Source organism: Brachyistius frenatus, unplaced genomic scaffold (genome assembly GCF_029030835.1).
Source record: "Brachyistius frenatus isolate BFR_SWC_R1_liver_20210118 unplaced genomic scaffold, ASM2903083v1 Contig_48, whole genome shotgun sequence".
Taxonomy (NCBI): domain Eukaryota; kingdom Metazoa; phylum Chordata; class Actinopteri; family Embiotocidae; genus Brachyistius; species Brachyistius frenatus.
The window spans coordinates 2,057,883-2,076,079 of NW_027210647.1; the positions used below are offsets into that span (position 1 = coordinate 2,057,883).

Consider the following 18,197-nt stretch of genomic DNA (forward strand, 5'->3'; position numbering starts at 1 on the left):
AAATATATATATTAATTAAATTGTCAGAATGATTCATATTGTTAAGGAACACCAGGGAAATAAATATAAGTGGTTTCAATCAACACATAAATGGTTTTCCTCGTAAGTTTTCCCTTTTCATATTTTACAGAGCCAAAGACCTTTAGTTTTACATGAATGATCATTCTACTTGGCCCAAATGCCTATTTAAAAGAAGTTTATAAACTTTTTTGTAACCCTCAAATGGGGCATAACTTTTTCTTATATTTGCTGTTAACATTTATATCATTTAAGATATCAAATTTGCTGTGAGTTATGTCATATTTAGGGCCATACACGCGCGTTTTGCGGGTCCACAAGGGGTCGTTGTGGTAGTCGTGATAAACTCAGCACCACCTATGAAACATCCATCAGAGAAAATAACAAATATTTTAGGTCATATAAATCATTATACTTGGAAAAAAAAAAGAAGCAACTAATAAGTCTTCCTCCCAGGTTGACCATCTTGATTGACCTTTTATCAATTTATCATACATGGAAATATACATTTTCTAAGATAAATTGTATCTTGCTGATATTTGTTAGTATTGAAAAGTTAAAATAGGGTATATTACAATTACAAATATACTGTATTCAATTTTGGTTTATATAAACAAATAAAATAAATAAAGTAAAATTAATTATCAATTAAAAAAATATTTTCAATTAAATGAATAAAAAATACATGGAGGCTATTACAACAACATGTAGCTCGTTTTCTATTCGTTGTGTTTTAGACAAATAACATTAACAATAATGATTTCGATAAATTCAGATTTGAAATAATCCGTCATGTGTTTGGTTATTTCAGATTTCAACTCTGTCACGTTGGGCTCGGTTAAAAGAGCACTACCCTCAGTCTTTAACGCATCCATCACTCCACAAGGACGCGAGTCAACATCTTAACATGACGTGATCAATCACTATTGATCCGTGAATTCGTTTGAGCAGGTCGGCTTGTTTTCTCGCAGCCACCTTGAATCGTGGGATAGTTTTTTTTAAAACTGTTTTCTTATCATTTTGTTTCATGCGGTCCTCTGTTGTATAAGCTAAAGTTTTCCTTCTTTATCTCTTCAGCTCGGCTGGTGGACTCTAGTTGAGATCTTCGTCCTCTGCTGCATGTGGGGGAAGGAGAAAACAAACCTCCCCCCTCAACATTTCATCTGGATTACCATTCCAAACCGTTCTCTGGCATGTTGGGACAGCAGCTATACAAATCACTGATTACAAAGAAGCAAACACGCACTGCGAGAAAACATACAGTAGGCTACGATAAAGCTAAATCTATACAGTCTTGTTTATTCCTAATGTTAAAAAATTTTAAAAAAAAATTAAAAAATTAAAAAATACCCCTATTAAACTAAGAGTTAGCCTACATAAAATTCCGCCCAGTTAAATGTTATAAAACTGACATTTCAGGCTCCACCAGTTTTCAGCTTTTCCATTCTGCAAAGTCTCTCCACTTTTCTGTTCAAAATTCACCAGAAAATATTCTTTTATGCGCATTTAGTGTAATTATTCAAAGCCATTTTTTTTTTTTTTTTTTTAACAAGGCATTGCTCCTTTGGAAAATATCTGCTTAAAAGAGAAATATGGCGAATCACGCCAATAAAATACTTTCCAAATTGGGATATTCATGTTTTACATTAGATTGGAATATCTCAATATTATATTCGTTAGTAGTGATTGGTCGTTTGCCACATGTGGGCCCTTCCATCACACAATATGCAGCGTAATCCTTGGGGACTGTAATTGTGAATCACGTGGACATGACCGCGAGTGTGTGGGGGGTTTGTTAGATGAGAAATTGTCATTTGTATTGACCAACAGAGCTGATCGCTGCAGGAGAGCCGAAGCACGTTTGGAGCGAGAAGCAGCTGTGAACATGGCAGAAGGTATGTTGGGAGCTTTTGGTCAGTTATTTCTTAAGTGCTTTCTGGAGGGGCAGGCTTTCGTTTGCATTGTCTTAGATGTTGTGGGGGGGGATTCTTCAGCCAAAAAAAAAAAAAAAAAAAAAATCTCCCCGTTGACCCCCCACCCCTCATTGTTTAGGGGGAAGAGGTTGCCAGCCCCCTTTTGTTTACCTCCCTCTCCCGCTTTCCCTCTCGCTGCGCAGCTTCTGCTTTTCACAGCATTTTGCATGAAAGTGGCAATCTGTGAGGATTTACCCAGTTTGAGGGCTAAACATTTTTTTTTTTAAAAAAGGATACTGTAGCGTGGGTGCTGATTTTGACTCAAGGCAGAACTGAAGACATGGGTTCTGTTTTTAACCAAAAACTCCCAGGTTGAGTAACTTCATAAACTGTGTTTTGATGTTTTGCAAGTTAATTAAGTTGCTTTCTAATGGACTGTCTCTGCGATTGTACTGGCGCATTTTAAGGCATTGTTCACACGTGATGTGTAATCCGTGCGTCGCTCATTGCATTAAACGCTCTTTAGAAATTCTGACAAGATCACTTACTTACATACTCCAACTTTTTATATTTTTACTGGAACAGAAGGTTGTATGTTTTCAGTTGCAAAAAAAAAAAAAAAAAAAAAGAAGTAATTTTTAATCCAAATTCTGCCAAAAGACAGCCAAAGCCTGAGTTCATTGATCCGCATTGATTATTAATGCGTTATCGCGAGAGAAATACGTTTGTTTGTTTCGGTTTTTAGACTTTATTTAAATGCTGCCCCTGATGGATACATTTTTAAACACATTTGCAATACTAACAGTAGTTTTAAGTTGTTATTATTTGTATAATATGCATTTTTCGTTGTAGGAGTGTGTAAGCCCGAGGAGGATGAAGAGCCGAGTAACGAGGAGGATTCACAGTCCTTCCATGGGGAAGGCGTGTGTAAATGGTTCAACGTCCGGATGGGCTTCGGGTTCCTGTCCATGACCAACCGGGAGGGAGTGCCACTGGACGAACCGGTTGATGTGTTCGTCCATCAGGTAGGATGATCTGCTCGGTCGCTCGAGGCGTATTTTATAGTGCGTAACGCAGCACTGGTGTTGCATCCCAACAAAAGATATATCAGTTTCTACGTCTGAGAATGTATTGTTTTTTTTTTTTTTTTTACCCAACGTCTTACCGGCAGCAGTGAGACACGTATGTTTTCAATGCTGCTTAATTAATTTAGGGTGTTTCCTTTTTCCGACATCTTCCGGCCATTAAATGATTATTATCATGTAAAAATAGCCGAACAAAAATACTCAACATATAAAGTCCATTGAAGTCAACAAATTGAATAGTTTTTGATTTTTGATTTTTTTTTTTTTTTTTTTTTTTTAATCAGGTGTTTTGATATGTTTGATTAAAGTTAGGATAATATGGTTTAGATGGGCTTTCTGCAGTGTGGTGGGTGTTTCTCCTGTAGGGGAACACGTGTTGCAGCCAGAGGAGATCAGCGGGCCTCCCTGGTTGTTTTCTGGACACTGATACTAAAAGTGATGGAGAAATTAGTGTGGGCTTTTTGTTATTGTTCAATGAAGCTTAAGCACTTTCACATCACTGTCCCTGAGCTACATGAAAACTAGTCCCTTACACAGAATGAACCCTATTATTGATCCTCCTCTGGAGATGTGAACAGTGATATTTGTTTATGGTGAAGTTTGTTGAGAATGAGATTAATGGAAGTAATTTTTTTGTGTGCTGGATATCACTGCATCTGTTGACAAAGTGGAAGCTTTTATTATTTTGATTAATATATTTAGTTCAGTGAATCTGAATCAAGGTTATTGATCACTATTTTTCATTTTAAGTGTATTTTGCTCAGAGATATCAGGCAATATCCCTGTTTATCTTTTATGGGTCTTTTTCTATTACTACATAACACAAAACCGCCACTTTATATATGTAAAGTTGATGATGCAGTTTTGAGCTTTAGTTTCACATACCAAACATGTTTTTCATTCTTTAATTGAATTTTAAGATTCCTTGCTTAGATTAAAGAAAGAACCAAACCTTCATTCACCTTTTTGAAAAGGTTGAAAAGTGTTGATGCTAATGAAGTGGGAGGTGTGAGGAAGTAGGTAGGGGGTAGTTTTCCCTCCTCCTTCTCATCTGAGTGAGTGCCTCCATTTCTGTCTGATAAGATAAAGGTTTAGCATGTGAATGAGAGGCATCCCCATGAGCTGCTCATTCACCTCGAAGTTCCTGTCATAAAGTGATTAAAGGCTCTTTGCTGTCTGCTCAACCCCCTCTGTGTGTGTGTGGCAGTTTTGTTACACTGCCTTTAAAGAGCAAATCTCCTTTTACAGGAGTCCTCAGGTTTTATTTTAGGTAAATTTCCTGGTTCACCCACCATTATGTCAAGGCCTCCAGCTGATGTGGAGACATTGTCTCGCAAAGTCTAATCTTTTTTTTTTTTAAAGATTTAACTTAATTTGCAAAAAAAAATACATCCACATACAATAGCTCTATCATCCATTTCATTGTGATGTTCTCTAAAGCAGCTGTCACTGGTTTCTGTCTTCCTGCTGTCTCTGTGATGATGCATAAAGAGAGATTAAATTGTTCTGTGGAATAGTAGTAACTGAAATATTGTTTGACTATACACAGGAAGCTGGTATGTGATTACTCATATTGCAACCCAAACATGAGTTCAGTTGAAGACAGAAACTTACAGTTTAGTGCTCCAGTAGTCACAGAGATTTAAAATAAATTAGAAAATGGCTGTAGGTTTAATTCCAACTGTCATTAAATGCTGCTATAAAAAAAAATTAAAAAAAAATCCTAAATGTTATCATAAAAACAAGTTAAGATATTAATTCCCAGATGTGGAAATAAGTATTATAATTGCTCCAGATGCTTAAAGGGAAGCTCAAATTCAGAGGAAAAGTTGTAATGCTCGCTGCTTTACTTGGGGTCTCACTGTGATTGGTCTCATTTCATCAGAATAAATGCGTAACCAATGGCTTAGTTCCCTTTCTGTCACGAGAAAAGGTAGACACACAAGTGATGAATGTATAGGGGTTCTGGCAACGTAAAGGGCCTCGGCCCTAAAATTAGTGGCCGCGTGTCAAGGAAAATTAACTCCCAGGGTCCGCTGGCCTTTGTGCAGGTGGACAATAGATCCATGCATCCGAATGAAGCAGCCCTGGGCCCTGACTGAGCCCCTCTTTGTCTCAGCAGTAGTCCTGCTATTGTCCCTCCGTGCTCTGATGTCTTTCTCTGCCTCACTTGGCCCCCCAGACACATTCTAGATATAGTTTATAGTCAGCCCACTTACACCATCTCATCACCAGGTCCTTTAGGTTGAAAAGCCACCCCTCAGGTCCTGTACCTGTGTGTGAGAGGAACCTGATGTGGCCATGTGGTTGCTGTGGGTACGTTATGGGGGTGGGGAAGGTCACACATGGGAGAGGAAGTGGGTTAACAGTCACCAGGGCAGAGCGGCCTGGTGGGACTGGGGCTTTGCGGATGTCTATGTTGCCATTCAAATGTCATGGCTCACCAATGATGTTTCTTCGCTGCCCTGGACTCTGCAGCAGATGCTCAGCAGTGACTCAATGTTTGCAGGATTAGAGAAGATAGCCCTTTTGTTGTTTAAATTGGAGACGGCATTGTTTACAACTCACTCTGTAACGATCCCAATGTAAATTTCGAGGAGTGAGGTGCTCTAATTGTTTGTTTAATCTGCGTTTTAGATACTTACTACTCGTATCCTTTTAAATTATAACCTGTCCTGAAGGACTCTCCTTACAATAAATGATGCTCTTTGGGAAGGCCAGTTTAATTCCTGGTGGTCTTGGGAAACAAAGAATGTAGATGGTTCGTCACACAAGATTGATGGATGTTACTTTACTAAAAAAATGAATCAAAGAAAAGGGGATTATTGTCTATGAAAACAAGCCTGCTACATTATTGGCTCATTCTTCCTATTTCAACAGTATGCCTGACAGTTTAATCTTAGTCCCACTGAGGGGATTTCACAGAGGGGTTTCCCATGTTGATTTAGCCAGTCAAATAGTTTTATCCTCAAAACCACACCACACCTTTCTTTATCTCTCTTCCTTTCCTTTGGGAATCCGAAATGTTGCCACCAACACTCGGATCAAAAAGAAGAACCTCTTCACAGGTTACATCTAAGCAGGAGGCTAGGTTATAGTTTACTCTCAGCATATCGCACCATTGTTGATTAATTAAGCAAACAACCTCTCCAATGTTGCTGTTCATAAATCTTCTAATACAATAAAATCATCAGGGTGTGTTTTGTTTTTTTCATTAAAAAAAAAAAAAAAAAAAAAATTCCTTTTTAAGCACTGATATCAAAGAGAGATATCCATTTGTGCTTTTCCTCAACTTTTATGTCTTTCTGCCAAACAAATATCCAAAGAATGTCACCTCACAGCAAAGCCCTGCTGCCCTCTCACCCCACCCCCAACCTGAGCACAAACCCCTGCATCCTGTAGTTTAGGTCTAGTGGTGGTGGTCAGTGTGTTAGTAGAGCTTTGTGATGTGGGTGGGAAGAGGGATGGGATGGGGGTGGAGGCAGCAGTGTGGAATGCCGTTCCTCTGGAGGAGGGGGTTGGGGGTGGTGGTGGGGGGGGGGGTTGAAGGTTATCCTCATCAGGTTTACCACTCAAACACCGCAAAAAGACAATGGAGCATTAAGAGGCGGCAATGCTTTGTAATGCAGGGCGGTGTGTCTTCAGAAGGCTCCAGAGAGTGGGAACAGCAAGCTTTGTAGTGCTTGTTTATTTATCAGGTGAGACATCGTGATCGCCTTAAAATACCAGATACCTGATAAGAGCTGTCGGCCGCTGATGGTATCACACTGAGGAATGGGAGGGGGTTGTTCTCAAGGGTCAAAGTCTCCACAGACTTAATGCAGAAGTGATTCGGTCACTGGTGTGATATAGGAAGTTTTAAAACACGAAATCATAAATCAGTGTATCTTTGAGGGGGAAGACATTGAAACATTCATTCATCCTTTTCTGATTTGAATCAGAACATGTGTATCAGGATCGGAATGATTTGTACACTTGAATCATCACATATCTGCAGTTCCCCCCAAACAATATTGTTGATGCTGGAAAAAAAAAAAAATCTCTCTTTCAGAGCAAGTTGCACATGGAAGGCTTCCGCAGCCTGAAGGAGGGCGAGGCGGTCGAGTTTACCTTCAAGAACTCATCCAAGGGCCTGGAGTCGCAGCAAGTTACCGGTCCAGGTGGCATCCACTGTGTGGGCAGCGAGCGAAGACCCAAAGGCAAGAAGGTCCAAAAGCGGCGTTCAAAGGGAGACAGGTGAGCCGGGATGAACTGGGAAAACACAGAAAAGACTTATTTCATTATGTGTTCCTGTGCAGCATCAAAACGGAGGACAGTTATTTGGAATATATCAGTGCTAAATAAAAAGAAAAAAGAGAGTAAAGTATATATTCCGATTCCCTCTGTGCTACACTGGATGCAGTGTCATGAATACCAGAGGCTATTTTGTAAAAAAAATGAAAAATCTAATGGTTTTCAGGGCGCATTTCATTAATGCTTGCAGCAACAGCACTTAAACCCTAACACATTTCACGATACTAAAATGTGCTGTGTGGATCCCATGCAAAGTTCCTTTTAAAGACATCATTTTAGATAGTTTTAAATAATTGTAAACCATCTAACGGCTCATAAACTGTCACTGTCCTTTAAAAGCTAACCAGACCACAAAAAACTTGTCTTTTTTTCCAGCTTGGAGACAATCCATTTTTCAGATAATCCAATGCAGTTTTCAAATGGTATCCTTGGTTCAAGAAGTTTGTCAAGTTTCTCTTACTTTTAAAGAAATCTGGATATGCAAGGTTTTCATTGGACAGCAAAAAAAAAAACTATGCAACCTTACACTATCAGCAATCCACAAACAGTCACTGTTGTATTTAGTTTGGATCTAACATACAATGGCGTTGTAGTTTCTCCCCATTTTCCTTCCTCTCCCTTGACCCCAACCCCCACCTCTAGCCCTAGCTAGGGTCACATCAGGAGGCTTGACGTGTGACCTGGATCAATAACTGTTTAAATCTGCTGGTCCCTGGGGAATTCAAACCAACCCACTCTCCATCTCCTGCTAAACCTCTTCCACCAACAGAATTTGTAACTCCAAAACCAAACTTAATAACTCCAACAATCATAATTTGAATAACTTGAATCTGAATGTATTGAGATGAGTGAGTTTCGGGATAATTTTAATCACTGTGTCCTTTTTTGAAGAATGAGGAATTTCACTTAGGATAGTTAGAAAGTTAGACAATAGAATTACTGCTGTGAAAATAGCTTTAAGCATAACTTTTTTTGCTACATGTCTAAATACTGCAAAAGCAGTGATTTTTACATTTTAGTTTGATCCGAACCTCTACGTAATACTTGAAAATACAAGCGCTCCCTTGAGGAGTACAGGTCTTACAAAATCTACAAATCAAAGGTTTAAAGCAAAAACAACAATGCCCCCCCCCAGCAGAAAAAAAAGAGAGGTAAAGGAGCCTTGATTTTTGAGTCATACTCTGAATATCAATATAATGTAGGGTTAGAGGTGTATCAACTTTACCCCCCTGTCAGTTGTGATTACAGCCAGAGAGTAGTAAGTGTGAGAACAGAGATCATTACTGCTTCAAAGAGTCCTGGGAGGCTCGCTGTGGTTCAATACCTCTCCCTAGACCACACTGATCCGTGGATAAGACATCGGTCCCCTTTAGCATATTTCATTATGCAATACTGGATTGTGGTTCATTGATTTATGTGTGATTAAATGATCATATTTACAACCAATAATCAAATCATTTTGGTATAAGAGTAAAAAGTACACACTTTAATTATAGTTCTGGGTTCAGATTCTGCCTCCAGAGTGAGCCTCTGTTTTGCAGTCCACATTTCATTGACCAGCTTTGTGAGTGCATGTGTGTGTACATATGACTAAAGGAGGGGAAAAAGCTCCTATCCATTTAATTGATAACAGATGCAAGAGCCCAGGCAACGGGGTGAAAGGTCACTGTTGTCATGACAACCATGTATGAGTAAAAGCAAGAGAGCTGGGGGCTGGGATGGGATGATGAGGGTGTGTGTGTGTGTGGGGGGGGGGGTGTCAAGGTTCAGAGGTCATTACTGCAGCTTTTTTTTTTTAGACAAAGGGACCACTTCCCTTTCCCTCCACTTGCCTTCTGATGGATGCTGATGTCGGGAGCTTCTGTAGTGTGACGGTATAGACCTTGACTCCACCCCAATGGCCACCGCCACAAAAGCCACGCTGACCCCTCGGCAGCCGCCCTGTCCAAACCCTCATCTGCTGCCACAAAAGGTGGGGGTCCGCAGAAGCACTGCCTGCCCTATACGCCCACCATCCATCTGCCTTCCACCCCTGTACACGTGGCCATTCTATAGATAGTGTTCGAACAGTGGTGGACGATGGCACCCGTTGTGGCTCCCTCTGACCCCCACATAGTGTTCACTTCTAAAGTTCAATGCCGATCAAACGAGTGTCTTACTTTGACACAAAGGAGTCCAACCAAAAGGTTTTTGGGAGTCACAAGCTGACAAATAGGACAAGCTGTTCACAATCTTTGAGGTAAGGTGATCCACGGTACCTATACTGGGCCGATGGGAAGTATTGGCCCAGCATCTTTTCAAAACTCCAGCTTGTAAAAAAGGTTGCAAGTGAGAGTTGATGGCAATTGTTGATTATCTGAGAAACATGAACAGTTTTGAAAAGTCCCAATCTACTGTTCTCCCAGAGTAGTATGGGGTGACCTGGAATGCCCTCAGAGGGTTTGTATCCAAATGCAAACTCAAGTCATTCCAGGTGAAATATCGCCATCGAGTGGTAAACAGGTGCAACTCACACTCTTTACTGTACTGTACTGCATTGTTGGACCCCTGGCATAGATTTTTTTTTGATTTTTTTTGTTGATTTTATACACTTTATTAATCCCCGAGGGGAAATTTCTTCACTACAGCAGGGGGGCTCTCAGGGGGGAGCTGCTGCAGCAGGCTGCCACTAGCACGGCGCCAGGTAACCTGACCTGAGGTGCATGTTTTTGGATGATGGGAGGAAGCCGGAGAACCCGGAGAGAACCCACGCAAGCACAGGGAGAACATGCAAACTCCGCACAGAAAGGCCCAGGACCGGATTCGAACCCGGAACCTTTTTTGCTGTGAGGTGACAGTGCTAACCACTGCACCACTGTGCCGCAGTTTGCACAGCAGGAAGCGGTTTTCAGTGGAAAAACACTACTTGCCTAATTGTGACCAAAAATCTGTCATTGGAGGTTTAATCGAACATAATATCTGTTTTGTTTCTTGAAGGTGCTACAACTGCGGAGCCCCGGACCACCATGCCAAAGAGTGCAAGTTGCCACCCCAGCCCAAGAAGTGCCACTTCTGCCAGAGCATCGATCACATGGTTGCCAGCTGCCCAATCAAAGCACAACAGTCCTCGCCGGGTTCTCAGGGAAAACCGTCTTCCCTGAAAGGAGACGAGGAGGAGCACAGCCACTCGGCGCCACCTCCCGAGACCTCTGAGTAAATGAGGGATATGACGCCAGGGAAGCACAGAGGCCAATTCAAAGTGCTTCGATGGAGAGGAAGGATCCCCTTCCAGCTGTTGAAGCTGCTTTTGGAACTACCTCAGGTTGAAAAAAAAATACTCACGAAGAATGTTGCTGAAGTTTTTGTTTTTATTTGGTGTAACACTCGGGAATACTGCTGAATTATTGCACTCAGGGCGTTTGCTAAATGTATAAATCACTGCTGTTGTTGGAGGGGGTTTGAGATTGTAGCTAGCAATGCCATTTAACGGATGGTCTTCATGAGTTTATTTTTATTTTTATGTGACACTGTGTCCGTCCGGTGGGCATTATACCTCTTCTCTTTTTTGCATAATTCTCTTGTGTTTTTAGTATAGAGCTACACTTTCGCTGCCTTACCATTTAGTCTACTTCTTGACTGTTACACCTCGCTATCCGACAAGGCAGAGACGTAACAGTTAGTAACTCTGTAATGAATGTTAGTTTGCATATCGCATGGGGACCGGGAGGGTTCGTGAAAACACATGGGATGGGTTTAAGCATATAGCTATTGGCGATGTATTGGCAATCTGCCAATATTGCAGTTGACCATCCTGTTTTCCTGGGGCCAAATGAATGTCAGTGGTTTCCAGTTTTTGGTCAGGGTTATTTTTTTTTGTCTTTTCATTTTTTCCATCCAGCATTTTGCCGGCTGTCTAAAAGGTGCATTGTCTACCTCATTGGTCCATGTTTGGTCTGCTACTAGAGCCATCATCCTAAGCACAGATGGTAAAGCAAATATTCTCAGAATACCGTTTTGGAGAGTTTGATTTGAATTGTGATGAAATCAAATCCTTTTTGCACTACAGTATTTACGCAGGATGCCATTAATTGGAATATACTGAACATTCTTAGAGAGTAACTTAACATCCCATGAAAACCTTGGTTTTACTGACCTGCCGTGGTTCAACTTCTCACCTTGCTGCAGTAATGCCCAGGTGTACTTGAAGACCTTGTGAAGTCCATTTTACGTGAGGTTACTGGTGCAACAAAGCACACATCAGACCACACCCAGAACACACCTTTCTAACAGTCTGGAAGGCATTTATAGTGTCACCTTTGGATGGGCAAAGAGGGTCCTTCAATTGAGGGACACACATCATATCAGAGTATGGTCAAGGCGTGGACTGTTGTGTGAAATAGCTTGAAACTATCGTTCCACAGCTACTCTGGGTGTAGAAAAAAATACGTTGTCTGTTTGGCAAGGCAAGGCAATCAAGATACCGTTTATTGTCTCACCATCAGAGGGCAGCAAACCACTGCTGTTAAGTTACTCAACTTTCCATCTGCAGTACAGTATATTCTCATTTTATTGGCTTCTGTGTGAAAGACTGCTGCTTTCCAATTACCCCCAATATGGATTTGATAGAATTCCAACCAATTAGATACCAACCCCAATACATATACAACTCTTTAACAAGATATTTGACCTAGACTAAGTTACTCAGGGGTCCAGCTAGCTCTCCTCTTGATACTTGAATAAGAATGAGGCAGAATCAGACACGATGTTGCCAGTGGGAAGGCTGGTGTTTTTGTTTATATCCAGTATGATCCATTTCTAGGGTAGTTATTTAAAACATTACCTCCCTATTACACTTAGTAGGGTAATAGCTCAGGAACACCAAGCCTGCACAGAGGAGCATATACGACTAGCTATAGCCAATCAGCCTTTTACTCCCGTTTTACAGGAGAAGCTGACTGAGACTTTTACGCCCAATTAATATATATGTAAAATTATTCTAAACCTTTTTAAAAAAAAGATCATACTAATTTATTTTCATCCAAGAGTGCTGCGGCTTCTCCTTCTGCTTCTGTTGAAGCCTCTTAGCAATGAATGGTCTAGTAGACATAAGAATAAACTGCCAAATGTCATTTAAAGCTACATGTGACTTGAGAATATATCTGGGTAACGCATTTTTAACATCACGGTACTTGTATTACTTTGTACATATGTGCTTGATAAATCACTGTCATTGTCCTTAATAATTTAAATTTAGTATGAATACAATGTAACAGTAATATATTGCAACAATAAGTGTAACAATATACAGTACATACTGTACAGGTACAAAGTATCACGAGGACTGCCGTAAACTGAGGGTTTTTCTTAAATATTCTTTTTCTTTTCCATTTATTATTCTTTTTTTTTTAAATGTTAGTACACAATGAGCCATTCCGAAAAGAAGCCCATTGTCATAGCTATCTATGCCAAAACCAATTGAATGTTACTGTGCACTAATTTGTGTAAGATGCATGGTTTTTTTTTATATATTGAGTTTAATCACTTTTGAATATGTTTAATTTTTTGCATTATCCTATTTTTTTTATTTTTTATATTTTCATAAACTACAGTCAGTTGCTGGTTGGAAAAAAGAATACCTTGACGCTTAGGGACGCTCATCTCAGGAATTTACCAATCTGAAAACTCAGGGAATAATTCAGATTGATTGAAAGGAGTCCAGGTGTGTTTGGTCAAGACAAAGCAGGGATTAAATGCACATGATGTGAAGCGTATGACAAGGAAGACAAAGTAAAATGGGTTTGGGGAAGGTCTTGTTACAACAGTTTCTATTTTTACTCTTGAGAAAAATACTTTTGTCAAAAAAAGAAATGACGACAAAAGATGTGAAACTGTTTATGTTGAGATCTACAAGCTTCCCAAGCACCCAGTGTGATGATGTTCTTCATATTTTGTTCTCTTTGACCAACTCGCCGTGATATGATATGAAGAAAATGTTCCACTATTATTGTATTTTGTTTTCCTTTATAATCGTTGTAGATGGGGATTTAGTAGAATATTGTAAAGGGATTGGGGCTAGTAGTATGTAATCCGGGGTTGTCTCATCTCAACACATCGATACTTGGTGTTTCAGACTATCAATGCTTATGACAAAAAGAATGTTTCATGGATGACTTAACACTCAAATATGACCTCATACTCTGCTGTTAGGTGCCGTTTGTAAACATTTTCAGAATATAAAGGTTTTGATAATTCCACTACACAAAATTAGTAAATTAAGTGCTTTGATTAGGTGAAATATTTGACTTTTCTTTGGATGGGTTTATAATTGCAGTGCCAGTATATCTTCAAACTTGAACACCCATCTCTACATTTAAAAGGGACACATACGGATAACTTTTGTTCATCAGCGTTTTTTTACTTAGCGTTTTTATTAGTTTTTCCTTTTTTAATTTTAATTCTAATACCTGAAACCACAAAATACCTCAACTGTCAAACAAGTCGTTTACAGTAAATCAGACGCCCACTATATAGATAAAGGGTGCATGCAATATTCTACTTTGCTCAACTGTTTTCAAAATATCATTTGGAAACTAAGGGAGATCATGCCAGACATTCTGATTGTACCAAACCTGTTTGACCCCTCAATGGTGTGTTATTGTGATTTTATTGTTGGGTGCTAGATGGGTTAGATATTCCTTAAAACTCTAAAGACTTGTAAGACTGTGTGCTCAGGGTAACATTTGAAGCTCATCAATGGTACATCTTGTTTGTGACCATCAGCCATTTAATGTGTGGTGTTGTATTTTATCAGGTAAATACCTCAAGCTACTTGCAAAAAAGATTTGCATTTATTACTGATGAATGTATCGATTTTTACTGCCATAAAATTACAATTAACTTGATCTCAGGCGATTTAATGGCTAGTTTGTCGAGCGATGAGCAGCATGTCGTATTTTCAAAGTATTATTGTGATTATGTTTCTATATATAAAGGTCTGCTCCATTTCCTAATAAACATGTCAATATTCCGTTTTTTTAATGTCTTTTTTTCTTATAACAATCCAGTCACAAGCTGTGTCACATGCTTTTAGTCTTGTCAGTAATTAACACACGGCCTGTACTTCCAGCTACAGTCCTTCCTGCTGACATGTAATAAACCGAAAATATGCGAGAGCGCGTATACTTGAGAGATTTACAAAGAAAATTGCGCAGAACCTGTGAATCATCTTTTTTTTTTTGTTCAGTAAATGACTAAAAAGTATTTCACCACGCAGCATTAAATGAAGCGAAATGCAGAAGAAAGCAGTCAATTCCTCTTTTATTTTGCCTTGCAGGCCGAACACAAACTCAAGCTAATTACAGCACATGCGGCGGTTCTCCACCAGGGGCGCCGTTCTCTGTTTACGTTTTCAATGACACAACCTCATGGGTAAAAATCCAACATGGCCGTAGGTTGAAGACTGCTAGCTTAAACTCACGCCACAAATTACAGATATTTAAAAAAAAAAAAAAAAAAAAAAAGTGGTGTTGTTTTCATTACCTTAAAGTTAAGTCCTGGGTCGCGATGTGGTTGCCACTTCACAGACTGTGTTTAAGAAGCCGGGCAGTCGGCAGAAGAAGCGTCGGCGCTGCTCTTTTGGAGTGCTCCGGGAACAGAGATGCTGTCGTGTCACACTTCAGTGGTCCAGCTGGACGCTCCGCACAAACGTGCAAAGCACTTGTGTTCAGGGACCACGGAGACCCTGCTCGAGTCGTTCAGTAAGACCGTCCGTCTAAAGAAACACGAAACACGTGGATACTTCACTGTTTCTGTGCTCGTGAGAAAACAATAGCTGTATAGAGTAATGTGTGTCATGCCTCGTTCAGGACAAGCTCAATCTTTTGTCTTGCAAAATAAACACATGGTTGTCTAAAACGTGTAATCTAAAGTATATATATATATATATATCACACTTGTGTTGCTTGTCCGTAACATTTGGAAGGCGGTGTCTTCTTCGCCTTGTCCTGGTGCACCTGGACCTAATAGGCACATTGATGTCCCCAGAGGCTGGAGGGCGGGAAAACCAACAACTTCTCCTTCTTCTCTTTCTCTTTGTCCTTCTCCTTGTCCTTCTCCTTGTCCCCTCCTTTGCTTGGCGTGTTGTTGCCTTTCGCATTGACCAATGGACGATTTAATATAAATAACACCAGGCTGTTAGGTCTGACAATCCTCTTTTATTAAGTTTTTCTTTCTGTTTTATTCTCACTACATTCCACATTAATTTCAAATTTATTTATTTATTTTTTTAAATCTAAGGATACTAAATCAAATCTTTTTTTTTTGTTGGTTGTTTTTTTGTGTGTTTGTTGTCAGGTTGGAGGACCTACATCTACCCCCCACTGGTGAAAAGGATGTCTTGGTTAAATTCCTGGCAGCTCCAATCAACCCATCTGACATTAATATGATTGAAGGTTTGCAGATTTTCCTCCACACCTGCAGCAGCCTAATTTCAAACCGTGGCAACCTACTGTGGCAAAGAAACAGAACATAGTACTTCTTTTTTCATATTGTATAATAATCAGTTATTAATGTTTTTTTTTTTTTTTTTAGGTACTTATGCAGTCCTACCTGATCTCCCAGCTGTTGGTGGCAATGAGGGCGTGGCCCAAGTCATAGAGGTGGGCAGCCGGGTGAAGTCCCTTAAAGCAGGAGACTGGGTCATCCCGAGAGATGCTGGTTTAGGTAAATTACAGCTTCATTGAGACGAATGCGTCCCCAGGTTTCAGCGCAAACTCGGAACGAGTTTCATACCTTTGTGTGAGCAGGAACATGGAGGACAGAGGCGGTGCTGGCTGAGGATGACGTCGTCTCACTGCCAAATGACATTCCCCTGCTGTCTGCTGCCACACTGGGGGTGAATCCCTGCACTGCCTTCAGGATGCTCGCTGACTTTGAAGATCTCAAGCCAGGTGGCGTGTGTGTGTTTGAAAAGACAGGTTTATGGGCTGGTATTTGCAACATGAGTAGCGCGTTCAAAGCTCCATTAATGTTGATTAATCAAGCACCATGATGAGTACAACATGCCAAATATAAGTGCTGAAAAAAATACAAATCTGGAAGAGGATTTGAAAATGCATTACTCCTGCCTAAGTTATCACTAAAACTACGATGTGCTGCGCAGTCGTCTTGGTCATCATATAACAGTTTCAATCTGTCTGCTGTCCTTTTAGGTGATTCTGTGATCCAGAATGCAGCCAACAGTGGAGTTGGACAGGCTGTCATACAGATCGCTGCTGCAAGAGGAATAAACACTATTAACGTTATCCGAGACAGGTGAACTCAGTCTTATTAGGTTGACTCGGTGCTTTAGATATTGTGGGTAAAAAAACTGACCAAGTAACATTTTAGCTCTCTTTGCTTTTTTCTTTTAATCATAGGATGTTTTTTTTTTTAGGAGATTTTCTGTCTCTGAAATTTACAAGCGTACATATTTAACCACACTGAACTTCTTCATTGTGTCTTTCCTTTCAAAGGCCAGAGTTCACACAGCTCAGTGACAGGCTAAAGGCCATCGGAGCGAGTCATGTGATCAAAGAAGAGGCCCTGAGGCGGCCTGAGATGAAGGAACTGTTCAAGGCGTGTTGCTCTGACGACAGCTGTAGGAATATGATCATGTGTTTTTTTCCTCTCGGTAAATTAACTAACTTCCAATATATTAATATCTTTTTTTTAAAGACTTGTCCAAAACCTAAACTGGCATTAAATGGAGTTGGAGGCAAGAGTGCGACAGAACTTCTCCGTCGTTTACAGTGAGGAAGATGAATAATCTTTAAAACACATGACAGAACATCCTTACGCTGCAGAGGAAAGCCAATCATGTGTCTTGGCCATTTGTATTCCATTCAATCCAGGGTTGGAGGATCTATGGTGACATATGGAGGGATGTCCAAACAGCCCGTTACTGTTCCTGTGGTGAGATGAAACCTGTGACGGCTTTTCAGTTTTAAAGAAATGCTTTCAAATCTTTAGGAATGTGCCTGCTTGTTTGCTTTCTTGGTGACAGTTGGATGAGAAGATTGATACCAAACTCCCACTGGAGTGGTAGAGACCCTCCCATGTGACTGTCAGCCATTAAGTAAACAAGCTTATTTCTGAAAAGACTTTCAGAAATAAGCTGAAACAATATTGCGTTACATTTCACAAGTCTTTTTTCTTTTTCAACGTGAGTAACCTCGCTCTCTCCACAGAGTGCTCTTATTTTCAAGGATGTGAAGGTTCGGGGATTTTGGGTCACGCAGTGGAAGAGAGATAACTCTCATGGTAAGATGGCATGGTATTACTTGATTTATAAAATAAATCTGAAATGATAAAAATGGGTTGTTTTAAACAAAATGTATTGTGAAATTCTTTTCATTAGATGGAAACGCGTTCAGAGCCATGCTGGATGAACTGTGCTCCCTCATCCGGAAAGGAAAGCTGACGGCTCCTGCCTGCACTGAGGTGCGTCTCCAGGACTATCACAAAGCTCTGGATGCAGCTATGCAGCCTTTAATTTCAACCAAGCAGGTCCTGATCATGTGAACTGGCTGGTGTTGTGAACTAACCGCTACAATGTCATGACCGTAGTGCGAGAACTGAATAAGTCCGACACATTATTGTTAATGTGTTAACCAAACACAATGCTCACGCACATACGCAATAAAAGTTACTGCACGTCAGGCTCGAAGTCCAGAATCTGTCATGTTCTGTAATGAGTGTTTAGCTTTACTGTAAGTCATCAAAAGCTCATCGTATCTTTATATAGTGACATGAGATAGCAGGAGTGATCATAGACCCCAGATAATACAACTTTATCTGTTACGTTCCGCAATAATACATGTTACTTATTAAGCTACACGAAAACAATTAAGGGAAATTATTAATCAACACA

At 40.2% G+C, this 18,197-nt stretch overlaps 2 protein-coding genes across 3 annotated transcripts; both read left to right on the forward strand.

Annotated features, from left to right (window-relative positions):
- The first annotated feature begins 1,903 nt into the window (after positions 1-1,903).
- Positions 1,904-10,505, forward strand: lin28aa (lin-28 homolog Aa). The gene is made up of 4 exons (XM_069703842.1): positions 1,904-1,913; positions 2,784-2,956; positions 7,068-7,252; positions 10,286-10,505. Exons 1-4 carry the CDS (start codon positions 1,904-1,906, stop codon positions 10,503-10,505), a joined length of 588 nt encoding a protein of 195 aa, XP_069559943.1.
- A 4,217-nt stretch (positions 10,506-14,722) lies between these two features.
- mecr (mitochondrial trans-2-enoyl-CoA reductase) lies at positions 14,723-17,985 on the forward strand. Of its 2 annotated transcripts, XM_069703848.1 has the most exons (10): positions 14,723-15,045; positions 15,641-15,738; positions 15,878-16,009; positions 16,093-16,236; positions 16,498-16,600; positions 16,801-16,903; positions 17,003-17,076; positions 17,179-17,239; positions 17,515-17,587; positions 17,685-17,985. In XM_069703848.1, exons 1-10 carry the CDS (start codon positions 14,852-14,854, stop codon positions 17,846-17,848), a joined length of 1,146 nt encoding a protein of 381 aa, XP_069559949.1. In that variant the 5' UTR covers positions 14,723-14,851; the 3' UTR covers positions 17,849-17,985. The 2 variants fall into 2 exon arrangements, with proteins under 2 accessions (XP_069559949.1, XP_069559948.1); XM_069703847.1 differs by having other exon boundaries at positions 16,801-17,076.
- Positions 17,986-18,197: the final 212 nt, after the last annotated feature.

Coding starts and splice junctions, on each gene's coding strand:
- lin28aa (XM_069703842.1), top strand. Junction 2,957..7,067: donor TTGATGTGTTCGTCCATCAG/GTAGGATGATCT, acceptor TCTCTCTTTCAG/AGCAAGTTGCACATGGAAGG. Junction 7,253..10,285: donor CGGCGTTCAAAGGGAGACAG/GTGAGCCGGGAT, acceptor TGTTTCTTGAAG/GTGCTACAACTGCGGAGCCC.
- mecr (XM_069703847.1), top strand. CDS start 14,852: ATGTGGTTGCCACTTCACAGACTGTGTTTAAGAAGCCGGGCAGTCGGC. Junction 15,739..15,877: donor TGACATTAATATGATTGAAG/GTTTGCAGATTT, acceptor TTTTTTTTTTAG/GTACTTATGCAGTCCTACCT. Junction 17,240..17,514: donor AGCCCGTTACTGTTCCTGTG/GTGAGATGAAAC, acceptor CTCTCTCCACAG/AGTGCTCTTATTTTCAAGGA.